The sequence below is a fragment of the Cucumis sativus genome, chromosome 2 (assembly GCF_000004075.3).
Source record: "Cucumis sativus cultivar 9930 chromosome 2, Cucumber_9930_V3, whole genome shotgun sequence".
Lineage (NCBI taxonomy): Eukaryota > Viridiplantae > Streptophyta > Magnoliopsida > Cucurbitales > Cucurbitaceae > Cucumis > Cucumis sativus.
Window position 1 is genome coordinate 14,142,611 of NC_026656.2, and position 14,611 is coordinate 14,157,221.

Genomic DNA, 14,611 nt, shown 5'->3' on the forward strand with positions numbered 1-14,611 from the left:
ATGAAAGCAAAATTTGATGTGACTTAAATCATACCATTCTTACTTAGAGGAACCATAAAAAGTTCGGAAAAGAGGAGATCGACCCCCACAAACCAAAAACTTTTTCTTAAATTTATTTAAAAAGAAAAACAAATCTATATCCGTCACCATATTAGACAATATTTGTAATTATCAAAATTTGTCATTTAAAACAATTATGTTTGGTAAATATTATTGTTACAGGAAGCATCTAATTAATTTCTAAATTCTAATAAATAGTTAGTTAACATATGTGTTTAACCAGCTTTTATAGGTTTATATTTATCCAATAATTAATTGATTTTTTTTAATTTTATATCAAATCTTCTTGTTATTTGAAATTTACCCTAATTTCAATCTTTTTCTCTTTTATATTTATGAAACTAAATATCTTTACATTTTTAAAGTTTTTTGTTTTTGAGAAACTAGTTTCACGAGACCAATTATTTAGTTCTGAAAATTGAAAAATATTTCAATTAGTATTGAAAAAGAAGAATACACGAAATCAATAATCGAAATAAACCCTAATTAAACTTTAAGAATAAGTATCTCACATGCAACCTCTAAAATATACTATATAAATTCTTTTCTCAAAAATCTATAGCAGAATAATTCGAATAATATATGTATAATATACATGAGATGTAATACTTTGATCCTATCATTTCAATGATTCAGTACTTACCAAAAGGACAGAAAAAAGCCAAAGAAGATTGTTTTTATTTATTATTATTCTTATTTAAAAACAGTGACAAATTCAAAATTTTATCAAAATGCTATAAACATTAAATTTTAATTATAAATTATAGAAACTAAATTTAAATGGAAGTATTAATTATGAGAGGAGAATGGTTTGAATTGTAATGAAAATTGCCACTGTCAGTTCAACTTTACTGTCTTTTCATTCACATTTTTGCAAATTTCTTATCCTCCCTTTATTACACATCTCTTTTTTCTTGTTTTTCTTTCTTCAATTTTTTAAAACAAAGATACCCTAATAATTATTTTTGTAAAATCATGCATTCATCTTCTTAAAATTATAATATTTTTTTAAAAAAAAGTTGGTTTGATTGGATGATGCTTTCAATTTAGATGTTCCTTTTGTTTGTCATTCATTTTATTTTTGTTTCATTTTGAATTAAGTTCATAAAATAAACAACAATACTTTTTCAAAATAGGTCAAAAAGAAGAAGATGCTATTTTGATATATTAAATTATCGATCAACTTAAAAGTTGTTGAATTTAATTAATTATATCAATACTTCAAAACTCAAGAACTAATTACATAAATTCACTTTTTAACAAAAAATATATATATATATAGATTTAATTTTGAAAAGGCCAAACATATTTATTAATAACATCTTCACTTCATATTATTCTTTTCAACCACTTGAAATGTGTGGTGGGAAGTAAATAGCAAAAAAAAAAAAAAAAAAACATCTAAAAATGAACTTGATATATAATAGTATTGGTATGCACTCGATCCTAAAAGTTGAATGTGAAATCTTCCTTCCACCGTATGAAGACGGAATGAAAGCAAGTTGAGTTGAGTTAAAATAGTATGGAAATGGAATGTGTTTTATTGGAAGAATTAGAAGCAAAGTGATTGGATTAGAGGAGATTAGAATTGATTAGGTTAGGAGCAATGGGAAAGAGGCATTTAGATATGTAGTAGTAAAAGAGGAGGAGAAGGAAAGGGTTGATATTTTAAAAGAGGAGGGGGACACGTGGAGGAGGCTGTACAGTCACGTGGTAATAAAAGAAGGTGGACGAATGGGGGATAGACAGGTGGTGAAATGTGGATGGGTGGAAGACCAGTCAAAGAAAAGAAAAGAAAAGAAAAGCATATTTGAATATGAGAGAATGAGAGAAGAGAGATGGTGAGGTGTTGGGGTACAAAAAAATGTGGTGTACTATTAAAATCACAACAGTTGTTCTAAGTATTTTGTTTGCCTTTTTTGTCCCATGGTTATTGTCTATAGGCTAAATGCTTCTTCTTACACACCTCTCTCCTCTTCACTCACTTTTTCCCTTTTTTATTTATAACTTCAATTACAAATTTTATTAAAATAACTACTTACCCTTTTCTTCTAAATATTTTGTACCCTCAAGTCTCTCATTCAAACACACACAGAAATTGTCAGAATTCTAGGGATTTTTTTTTTTTTGAAGAGCTAACGAGTGTAATTAGATTATAAGGAATTAGTTTGAATTGAAGATTAACGGAACGAAATAAGTTTTGTATTGTTCAATCGAAGCGTAAGTTTTGAATTACTTGTTCTATTTGTAGGCCACCAAACACCAAGAAAACCCTTACGTTCTATATGAGATGATTTTTCTTTTCTTTAGTGCCAAAATATAGGGTTTTATTTAGAGTCACTTGAGGTAAATTTTTCATGGTTAAAAAAAATCTTATTTTATATATGTAATTGATCACTTAACGTTGAGATCGAGTTCCATATGATCGTTCTATTAGTCATTTTTAAATATAACTAAATGAATTAAAATATTTATAAAATATAGTAAAATATGAACAGTCTATCTATGGTTCATTACGATATAGATGAAAATAGATTACTATTTGTGTTTATCCATGAAAAAATAGTAGGCGATGTCAAACACGACATCACAACAATATATATGATAAAATCACAATTATGAAAACATGCACAAAAGTAGTGACAATAGAATTCCTTCTTTAGTAACTATTCTCGTATATCTCTCTCTTCAACGTTTTAACTTAGACTCCTCCTAAGCTTGAGCTTCCCTCACTTCCACAATATGCTTTGGCTCCCCTTAAAAGTGAGATGCCCTCACATTCACTATATTTAGGCTCCCCTAAATACAATATCAATAATGAACTTCTCCCGAGTTCTACAATGACTACTTAACCAATTGTCTCAACCACAAGCACAAAGATTTACACTATCAATACATGGAAGGTTAAGGCTTAGACAATCTCTAAGCTCAAAGCGTTCAAGTTCACTGTTTTCTAATAAGGTGACTAACCCTAAAATGAATTAGAGCACCATATAAATATGGCTTGGTTTGGAAATATATTTTAGGGATAATAAATATTAAGTGCACGAGAATAAAGGAAGGAATATATGAATGAAGAAACAAGATTCACAAAAAATGCAAATCAATCATTCGTATATGAAAAAAATATTTGTAGAGGCCTCAATGTTTGTCGTTGACATGTTGTTCAAATTTTTCCTTTAATAAAATCAGCCAATCAATGCATTAACAATCTATATCATGATAGACACAAATAGTTGTCTATCACAAATCCATTATGATATTTTGCTCTATTTATAAATATTTTTAAAAGTTTTATCATTTAAAGTAATTTTCCTATTAATATCTTGATTACTCTATATAAAAAAAATAACTATAATAGATAACAACTTTAGGAATAATAATTATGTATTGATCTATTAAAAAAATTACAAATATAATAAACTTTTATGATTTATTAGTAATAGATCAATATTTGTAATATGGATTTTCAATGATCGACTACTCTCACTCACACACTTTGACAAATTTTACAAATTTTACAATTTTTAACAATTTTTTCTTATATTTACAATTTTTTTTAAAAAATGTTCAACAATCACATATATATATATATATATATATATATATATATATATATAATATGTGGATCCACGTATGTCAAGCCCAGCTAAAATTTAAAAATTATTATAAACTTACAATTTGAATACGATGATTAATTTTCTTAAAAATAGATTAGTTTTTCTTCTGCATCATTGTTTTATTTTTTATTTACACTTTTTAAATAAAATCAAATAAGAGTTAACTAAAAATGAATATTTTCAAATATAATAAATTGAATCAAAATATTTACAAAAATATAACCAAAATTCATACCTAAGGATTTAAAATCGTGGTGTATTTTGTAAATATTTTAAACATTTTTACCATTTACAATAATCTTTTTTAAGTAAAATTATTAAAAATACAATAACAATAGAAAAATGTTAAACTAATAGCGATTAAAACTCTAAATCAATGATTATGTTAATTTAAATACTAAACTTTGTTAGGCATATATTAATAATCACAAACACAACCAAAATTATTGGCTACTCAATCACAATGAGAAACCCACAAATCTATCACATCAATCATAATCATAAATATATTGAACATAGATTCAAAGAAGGAATACGAATAACAAAGCTAAAATCAAACGAAAGTCAATAGAAAATCTCACAAAAAGAATCCATAAAAAGCCCAAATGACCTCTAAATCATTGGTTCAAGCCTAACCCAACATGGACATCCCAATCTTTCTCACCCAAATGTCAATTGCAAAGCTTCCAAATGTAAAACTCACATATAGAAATGAAGAAAAAAAAGTTATCAATTTTGATAAGTAAAAATAATTATGGGAAAAATGAATTTTTATTTTCTAAAACAAAGTAATTTAGAAAAAAATAGAAAAAATAGAAAAAGAAAAAGAAAAAGAAAAGAGGAAAGAAGGCGGTCCAATGCGAACACTGCCTGATTAAGTTAGACGTTTCAATGGGAACCAATTGTTCTAACATTCAAAGCTTTCGACGTTTGTGTTAGACGTTCGGATTTTCTCTGGATTTCTTCTTCGTGCTGCGGCATCGTCTACTATGGTACGTTGTTTGAATTTCACTTCAAGAATTTCTCAATTTGTTGTTCGATCTTTGTCCTGATCTTGGATTTGATTCGATTTTTGCAGCCATGGGGTCGTTTTTGGTTATTTTAGTCTTCTTATTCTGTTGCATTTTACGCTAGTTTAGGTGAATTGTATGAGTTTTTGATATTTAGAACGTGGGTAGAAGCCGCCTTTGATTTTCATAAGAAATGATGATATGCAGTAAACAGCTAGAAACTGGATTGCTTCTTTTGCCAATTCCTTTGTTTTCAGGTGAAAATTGGGTTTTGATTGTTATGGGTTGTTTTGTTGGAATTTGCAACCGTCTTTGTAGGCAAGCTTATACAGAGGTGTTTCTAGGAAGGAAAAGCCTAAAGGACGTCATGGGTTAACTCCCCAAAAGAAGCAGGAGATTAAGGAGGCTTTTGAATTATTTGACACTGATGGCTCTGGTGTGAAAATTATTATTTCTTGTTTTATGCTTGTTATTGGTTTTTTATGTGTGTGGATGGGGTACTCAGTTGTTAGTCTGTTTTACTTTTGGTCAGGGACTATCGATGCCAAAGAACTCAATGTAGCAATGAGGTATGAATATTTCAATATGCATCGTGGAAGTGGAAGCTAAAAGATTGTAAATTTGAACTTTTGTAACTGATTTTATTTTTGTGGCAGGGCTCTTGGTTTTGAGATGACCGAGGAGGTAACTCTATGCCTCTAGGCCGATTAACGTTGTAAAGTTTTTTTTTTTTTTTTTTTAGCATTTATGCATGCGCCATTTTGAAGGACAAATTATATGGCATTCTAGCATGCATGAATACCATTAGATAAGATCGTCAGAAAACATCAGTTTATTTGTCTTGTGGTACCCACGTTGTTTTTTCAACGTCTTAGGCTAATCTTTTCTTCATTGTTACAATGTGATCAACGTGGTTAATTCCTATTCCCCCATTATTGTGAATGCAAATAGTAAGGGTATAACTTATAAGGACAGTGGTATCTTCTTCAGGGTGAATTGCCTGTTTATTGTGGAGTGAGGACCTTGACTGTCTTATTTTCAACTATGCACAAGTGTTTTAAAAAGCCCTCTCAGGCATGCTCCTAGGCTCAAGGCTTAGGTCTGGTGCCTCGCCGTGAAAAGGCAAGGCTAAAAGATAAGGCATGCATGCCATGGGGGGTTTTACATTATTTTTTAAAATAGTAATGATTAAAGTTTTTTTCCTTTGTTATTAACTAGAAAAATTAAATTTAGCAAGTCTAAACAAAATTTCTAGTGTTAAGAGGACCTTTTTCTTTTCCTTCCATATTTCCACTTCAACTATGCTTTCTCTCCTTATTGTAGTACTTTTATGTATACTGCGCCTCACAAAAAAGGCCTTTGCTTTCTTTTGCCTTGCACTTAAGCCCTAGAAGACTTGTGCTTTATTGCGCCTTGACCTTAAAGAACACTGTCTGCAGCTTCGAAAGACAGATTTTTCTTTTATGGAGAAGGGTATTGTTAGAAAAATTTTGTTGGAGTGAGTGATTGTAATATGTAGCAACTAGTAAGTCTTAAGTTTTGGTATCCTTCACATAATACCCTGTAGTTGGAAGATACGGTTATACAAATTAACAATCAATGCCGTAACTTGTTTGAAAACGAATAATCTAATTACTTTGGATTGAATCCTGACTTTAAGATTTTTTCATGTGATAATTATATTACTGATTGACATTTGACTGATCTCTTGTCGCTCATTCCAGCAAATCAAACAAATGATTGCAGATGTGGACAAAGATGGAAGTGGTGCCATTGATTATGATGAATTTGAATACATGATGACAGCAAAAATTGGAGAGAGAGACACTAAGGAGGAGCTTACGAAAGCATTTGATATTATTGACTATGATAAAAATGTAAGGTTATGATCTTTAATCTTTTAGATGATCAGGATCCAGATGGAGATGGCTATGTTTTCTAAAATATCTGACTGGGAAATTTATTTATTTCTTGTTTTAATGTAAATGCTGTAACTGAGAACAAAAATAGTTGTACCAAAATATATTTATGGAATTTATCAAAATTCAATTTCACATTTAAAGTTTTCTTACAGAACTTTGAAGAAGCTAATTTTCTAAACATTTTGTTATTATAATTGAATTGGCGTTACATTTTCATATTCTTTTTCCTGAATTTAGGGGAAGATATCTGGCAATGACATCAAGCGCATAGCAAAGGAGCTGGGTGAGGTCTTCACTGACAAAGACATTCAAGAGATGATTGATGAGGCTGATCGAGATCGTGAGTCACTTTTACTCTATTTTTTAATCAGGTTTTCTTTTGTGGGGTTAGTTTCATGTTTTATCCATTTCTTGTTTGCACCAAGCAAATTTGTTTCTTGATGGTATATATCTGCATTTGTGATATTTAATTTGATGAAGTGGTCGATCCATCCTTTTACTTAATCTCATTTCATTAATGATCTTACTCGAACAAGATCTGTTCTATAGGTTGTTCAACTGTGTCCTTGAGTTCTAAGAAAAACCCTCATTTCTGTACCCTAGTAAAATCTCCCATTTCCATTTTTTTAAAATTTTTGATAATCGAATGTTGGGTTCCCACCCCTCTTATGTCAGGATGATTCAATAATAAATGTTGCTGCTCAATTAATTAAGCTATGAAATGCCATTAACTCTATGTGTATTATCAATATCTCTACGTGTGATTCGTCGAGACATAAACTTCTCCAACTTTTTTTTTAAGAAAATGGTTGAAATGCATTGAATAGATATGCTCATTTTTATATTCATTATTCCTATTAATGAACTAAATCATATAGTTATATGAGTGAAAGAAAACAGCTTATATAAATAAAAATTAGCAGTCAAAATATCGAGTCTCATTTTCTATGTATATTAAGCAGAAAAATATATAGGTGCAAGAGAGCCTCCTCCCATTATGCTCATGGGACGCTCCTCGCAGTTGGGTAGGGTGATGGGAGACAACAAGAGTTTCTGTTTTATGTTATTGGGAATTTTCCATTTTACCCTAAATCAATTGTTGCCATAAAGCATGTTTTTCATGACAGTATATCTTCAAACTCACTTAGCCAAGGATGCTTTAGTCTTATCTGTTAAAAGGTTGTAAGCCAATACCTACATGAGTAGTAGATCTTGTGATCTTTTCCTATTTAACAAGTTGAGGTCCCGAGTTAATTGAACTATCTTTCCAAGGGAAATTTCGGTATAATATTTCAATAAGCAATGTTGTCTTTGAAAATATTTTTGGAGAGGGATGGATAGTACAGGGTAAGGTTCGATAACTTGACTTGTATATGTATGCATGCATGCATGTGTTCGTGGTGTGTGTGTATAATATTTTCAATGGCAGCAACTTTCATCAATAGAAGTTGAAAAAAAATATGAGGTCATACAAAACACCAAACCCACAAAAAGGGATCCAACTAGAGCAGGAGTCTCCAACTATACAAAATAATGCCCATAAATACTAAAGGTCTTTAAATTCGAAGCATATAGGAAAACATGAAATCTAATAAGGGACCAAAGTCACTAGGATCCCTCTCCAGCTGGCAATTCTCTAGACACTCGGTTGTTCTCCTCATCCCAAAGATCTCACAATGTAGTATTGTTGTGGAGGAGAATAACTGAGTGAAAATCTAATAAGGGAAATTGGGCTAAGGTTGAAACACCAAAAGCATTTGGCTAACAAAGCTTTGTTATGAATCCTTAAATTCCCAATTTCTAACCCCCCAAGGAAACCAACCTCTCAAATACCTCCCATTGGACCAAGTGTGAAAATTTTCTTTCTTCCACCTCTTCCCGAAGGAAATTATGCTTGTGCTTGGGCTTCTCAATAGTCTTACAAACATCAGTTATCACTCTAAAAAGGACAAATAGTTAATAGGGATGCCATTCAAAACAAAATGAATCTAATCAACTCTTCTAGCTATGGGGAATAGCCTTTTTTTTTTTCAAGAGGACAACCTTGTCCTAACTTTGTCCACCACGAAAAACAAATCGCTTTTGTGATACTTTCAAGAGGGAGCTAAGTTAAGAAGAGGGAAAGAAACCAACATCACATCCTACTGCTTATCTCCTACGCTTCTTGTCATTACAATTGAGCCCCATAAACCTGACATTTACTCCTGTTAACTTTCAGCTTAGACATATGTGAGACCTATTCTTCCCATGTATGATTCTCTTTGTGGTTTATCTGAATGTAATTCAATTGGGGTCGTTCCTGTCGTTGTGGTCTTCCTTGTTTGTTTTTCATTTGACATTTACAAATATATAGCTGGTATGGAAGAAAAGCAGTTAACTTGGATTTGTAAATGCAGGTGATGGTGAAGTAAACGTTGATGATTTCTTTAGAATGATGAGGAGGACAACATATGGATCCTAGAGGTCGAAGCAGAATGTGTATCATCCACGCAAAGTATGAGCATGGTTAGTACAGTTGTGAAAATAAGAGACATGCCAAAGTATTATGTTTAGGATGTTTTCATTGTGTAACTCGTTTCTGTTTGTAAGATAATATTTTTTAAATTTCAGAGTGAGTTCGAATATATTTTGTTATTGTTTGAATTGTGTAATGCTAGTGATTGACATAGTGCACAAATTTATTGAGAAAGCCATTAAAATAAAGAGGGAGCTGGTAAATGTGTACAAAACCATTTTGAAGAAAGCACTGGAAGAGAGGGGGCGCGAAAGAAGTTCTGTATGATGTGATAAAATCGTTTTGGGGAAACTAATAGAGAGAGATGGACATATGATAGATGGGGAAAAGGCTGGCCAATATAATCACAAAGGGAAGGAGTAGAAGGGAGCATAGAGTAGAACCTAACTATAGGGAGTTTGAGACTGACCTCGATCTTAAAAGTTGCTTATTAAAATTTAAGACTGTCAGTTGGTGCGTTTAGGTTGGTCATGGTCGTGTGGCTATTTAGATTGGAATGGCTACCACCATCTATTGTGTTACAAATGTCATAAGGTACCTTGGCACTAGACTTTTGTGGTTTGGAGAGAGAGGCCATCCTGAGGCACTATACTTCATAGTGTTAATAGCAAAAAGGGGCTGTTTGGGGAGGGGAGGACTATTTTAGTCATTTTCAAGTTTGGGGGAGGAATATGTTTAATTCCCTTGTTCCTTCTTAATTCTCTCTCTTTCTTACTCTCAATCATTCTCATTCTTCAATCAATAATTTTTCATTTCCATCCAACTTTTTTCTTTTTCTAAACTATTAATATTTTTTTCTTAATAATTATGTTTTAACAAATATAATTATTTTTTCATTTTTTTCACAACAATTTTATATATATCTACATATAAATATCAAATTTCTAACAAAATTTTACTCTTCAATTTAATTAAATAAACATCCACAAAAAATATTTGATTAAATTCAAATTCAACCTCACTCGTAAATATTTAATTAATTTTAATTCTACAAGACCATGAATTCTAAATTAAATATCTCGTGCTTGAATTGCATGACTCTTTTTGTTTTGGTTTCTATTGCTTTTTTTTTTTTTGCATTATCCTGATGTACGATGTAATTGGCGTTCATCGTGTAAATGCATTATGAATAATTTTTCTTCTCGTATTTCATTTTGCTTCAATGCTATTATGTTCGTCGTCGTTTGTTAATGATACGCAGTTTCACGATATTGTACTTATAATATAAATTTTCTTTTGCACGTAATACATCAATTAATTTATTGGCACGAAAAACTTGTTTACGTGTTTATGAAAACTAACGGAACATGTTTTTCAATAAAAATTTCAAATTTCAGTAAATTAAAAGTAATAATATTTGTGGATTATTGAATTTACAATACGTTTTTTTATAAAAAAATAATTTTTTTTTTGTCATAATCATTTCCACTTATTTCTTTCTCCAAACAAGTATTACGGTAATCGTGCTCGTTTATTTATTTTGGGAAGGATCATCATAATCGTCACTTATTCCTTTCCCAAATAGGATTGATCATACTATCCTTTCCTTTTCATAATTTTCTTCCATTTTTCACAATCCTTTTCCCCTTATTTCTTTCCTTTTCCAAAAACACCCTCTCTAAGGTTCAACTTCATCATTATATCTTAGTCCTAATAAATTGTGTTGTATATAATCGAACTTTGAATAGAAGATCTATAGAAATAAAATTAAAAGAAACAAAATTAAAAGTTGAAAGATCCGATTTAAAAACCTATCGAGTACAACTTTATTGAAACGTTGATAAACCAAACTAATAAACTTTAATTACTTTAATTACCTTATTTTTTTTGAAATAATTTTATGAAATACTATTTATTTATTTTTGATGCACAATAGATCTCTCTCAAACACATGTTTTTCGAGATGAATTCCTTTAAAATAAATTTTACTCTCTTAGGGGTGATTACTATTCCTAAAATCCATCTAACTTTTTCAATTTTCAAGTTGGAGAGAATTATTCCTCGTTGGAGTTACAAAAAAACGTGTATAGAAAAACATTATTATAAGGTGGTGAAATTTAAAAATGGCATTTTTTTTTTTATTATTGCTATGTTTTGGTTCTTTATACGATTTTTTAAAGAGTGTTATTTTCAATATATAACGACAAAAATAGGATTGAAGGGAAAATAATCTAATGAAAAAATGAAGATCGAGAAATCGTAGAATGCGTGCATGATTAAGATTCAAAACATGTACGTATCCATCTAGATTTAAATGAATTGTAGACTCGGCATCTACTTTACCCTAAATCATGTATCGAGTCAATGATTTAAATCTTTACATGTTAAATCATGGATGAGGTTCACGAACTCTTGGTCCTTAGAGCTCATATTTTGTTTCAGTTGATGCTCTCTTGCAACTTTCTCTCTAATTTCTTATCCTCCAACTGTCAAAATTCTTTTTTTACAATATATGATATTTGGGGTGAATCGGTTCACAAATCTAAGATATTTTTCAAGTGGATGAACAAATTTGTAGATTTAAATGTATATTAGGCTTTTCGTAGTTTTGTACTTATTTTAGATTGTTGTCGGTGTTTTTGTGTGATAGTTTTGGATGAGCTTATTTTACTTTAGACTATTAAGCCATCTATAACGACGAAGGTTTAAATAATTGATATTGTATGACGAAACATTATGAGATTTTTGAGATTGAGTTGAACGAAGGTATTTGTTAGTTTTGTAGTTATTTTATGTTTACAACAAACATATTGTTATACAATCCCAACAAATCCATCTCTTATTTAAAATAATTTTATTTTTATCATATTTTATATTATGCGTCAAATTAACCATTTTTTATATCATGCATCAAACCCATATTGTCATTCCATTTTCTATGTATCAATATTGACAGTATCTATAAAGCTAAAGAAAATTAAGAAGTTGCAAAACGATCATAAAGTGAAATAGATCTTTAAGGGAAGAGTACTAAAGTTTTGGGAACATGAACTCATGGACCATGCGTGTTCACAGTTTTAGACGTAAAATTAAGAACATGACACCATGTGGCATGTAGAACTTAAAATCGTGGTTGTCCAGGTATACAATTTAGAAGTTTTTTTTCTCAATAATATTCATTTACCCGATCGACAAATTTTCAATCCTATATTTTGTGAAAGTAATCCTATATTTTAAAATCCCCATTGTTCTATATAGGATGACACATATATTCCACACAATAGTGAAAGAGGAGAAAAAAAAGAGAGGGGATGCTATTCAAACTTGGATTGATGTCTTGTGTTGATTTGGAACTTGATCCCCAAATTTTAAAATATTCTTTCTTAGCATTTTTTTTTACAAAGTATATTAATCTTTATGCTTGCAAATGTAAAAAGAACTCAACATAAGAATCTATTCCCTTCAACTTTAACAAAAAATCTCTGCCCAAGGGGGATAGTATAAGCATCTTTTTGCTTACCTTTTATCTATCTGTTTTTGAAAATAACTACCGTCTACCCCTTTTAATTTTCTTTTTCAATACATATTTATAGTATGTTTTTTGATTCATCAATCATTCTCCTGCAATAACTTTAGTTAACGTTGTTTTCGTCCTGAATGAAAATACATATCATTAAATTGCTGATATATATCAACAAGAGAAAGAAAAAGCATATCAAAGATACCAACAAATATGAAGTATATATTAGTTAAAATGATATATACTGTGATATATATATACTTAAAGTATAACACTGATATATTCAAAGGACATTTCAAGTATATATGATTGGTGAACCAATAGTGTATTATATCATTTCAAGAAATGTAAGTATTACGTTTGTATACATACATAGGTTTGAAGGGTATGCTTAAGGTGTGTGAGGGAAGTTCGTTTATGAGTTGATGAATGAAAACTTTTGAAGTGAGTTAAGTAGAAGAGAGGAAGTTAGATCACGGCCATATAAATAATTTAAACAAAGGCTTATTTGGCAAGCAATCTACAACTCTTTTTATCGTTGGAATGAGTTATAATTTTATGAGTTGTAATTTATGATTATCGATGAAAAATAATAATGGTTGCAACATAAACCGGGTGTGGATTAGAAAAGCATTTGTGTCATATATTAGAAAAGTTATGACTTTGGTTTTAAATCACGATCACCGTTTGAAGCCCTTTAAGCTCAGGTGTGAATGATATAACGCTTTAAGAGAGTATTCTATGTGACTATAATAACTTTTTTCATATGGTGGAGTACTTTTTCTCATTCGTCGTCTATCTACGTAAATTCTCGTATTTCCTAATTTTTCAATATTTTTCTTCTTATTCATAAAATAGTAGGAAGAGATCGTTCTCCTCACCTCTAATTATTAAGCACGTCTCTAATGGAACAACCACACATTTTTAGTTCATCTTTCATTTTTCTCAAATTATTCGATCGAATTACTAACATCGTTGTTAAGAAGAAAAAAAAGAAGCTTGAAAAGCATAGGGATATTAAGATTTATAGGTAAATAAAGTATATATATGTGCCCATTAAGAATATGTAAGTACTTATAGCATAAAAAAGGCAAAAAGCAAAAAGCAAAAAAGATTATGAGAATGAAGATATCATAGGTATATTAAATTAGTGGACTTATAATGTATTACTGCCTAAACCGACATGAATTAACAAAACAAAATTAAAATTTACGCACAAATTAAAATAGAATATATTATTGAAACCTAAAATAGAAATATAACATTTCATAAAATATTTATGGTTCAAAAATAAAGTATAATAAACGTCACGAATATAAATATTTTGTCAGTATTTTCTATTTTTTAGAAAATTTCTAAATTATTTAGAATTATAAAATTGAGTAAAATTAAATGGTTAAGACGTTAATAGTGAAGATATTTCCATATTAATTATAAAAAATAGATTATTCGATAAAATATTTATATGAGGCAATTAATTTTGTCTTTTACTGATTCTATAAGTGTAAATAGTTTGTCATTTTTTCTATATTTTTAAAAAATACATTAAAACTAATTGGTTAAAGTACCGTTTGCTTTCATGTGCTTTGGTTTTCGTTGTATTTTAGGTCATATTTATCGAACTGTTATGAAAATATAATCGTAATCAAATTTTATCGACAGATCAATATTAACGAGGTTGAACCACAATTGTGATTGAATTCCTTTTTTACAAGGATAATTGTAATGTGTAACAATTTTAGGAGTAGTAATTAAATATATAGTAAAATTTTTAAAAAAATTGCAAATATAGCAAAGTCTATACTTCTATCTCTAATACATTCTAATGATTTATCAGTGATAGACCAATATTTGCAACATGGTTTATTAGTGATAGACTCCTATCATTAATAGACTTTGACATATTAATTTACTATATTTGCATAATTTGATTAAAATGTTTATGTATACTTAAATAATCTAATTGCAATATTTGCAACTATCCATTTTTATATATAACGTATACTTAAAATTATGAATTTTGT

The 14,611-nt window shown here is 29.6% G+C and overlaps 1 protein-coding gene across 1 annotated transcript; it reads left to right on the forward strand.

Moving 5' to 3' along the window:
- Window positions 1-4,484: 4,484 nt before the first annotated feature.
- On the forward strand, window positions 4,485-9,315 carry LOC101205458 (probable calcium-binding protein CML20). The gene is made up of 7 exons (XM_004147987.3): window positions 4,485-4,672; window positions 5,009-5,126; window positions 5,223-5,259; window positions 5,347-5,374; window positions 6,415-6,567; window positions 6,850-6,952; window positions 9,009-9,315. The coding sequence occupies exons 1-7, from the start codon at window positions 4,670-4,672 to the stop codon at window positions 9,071-9,073; spliced, it is 507 nt and encodes a 168-aa protein (XP_004148035.1). The 5' UTR covers window positions 4,485-4,669; the 3' UTR covers window positions 9,074-9,315.
- Window positions 9,316-14,611: the final 5,296 nt, after the last annotated feature.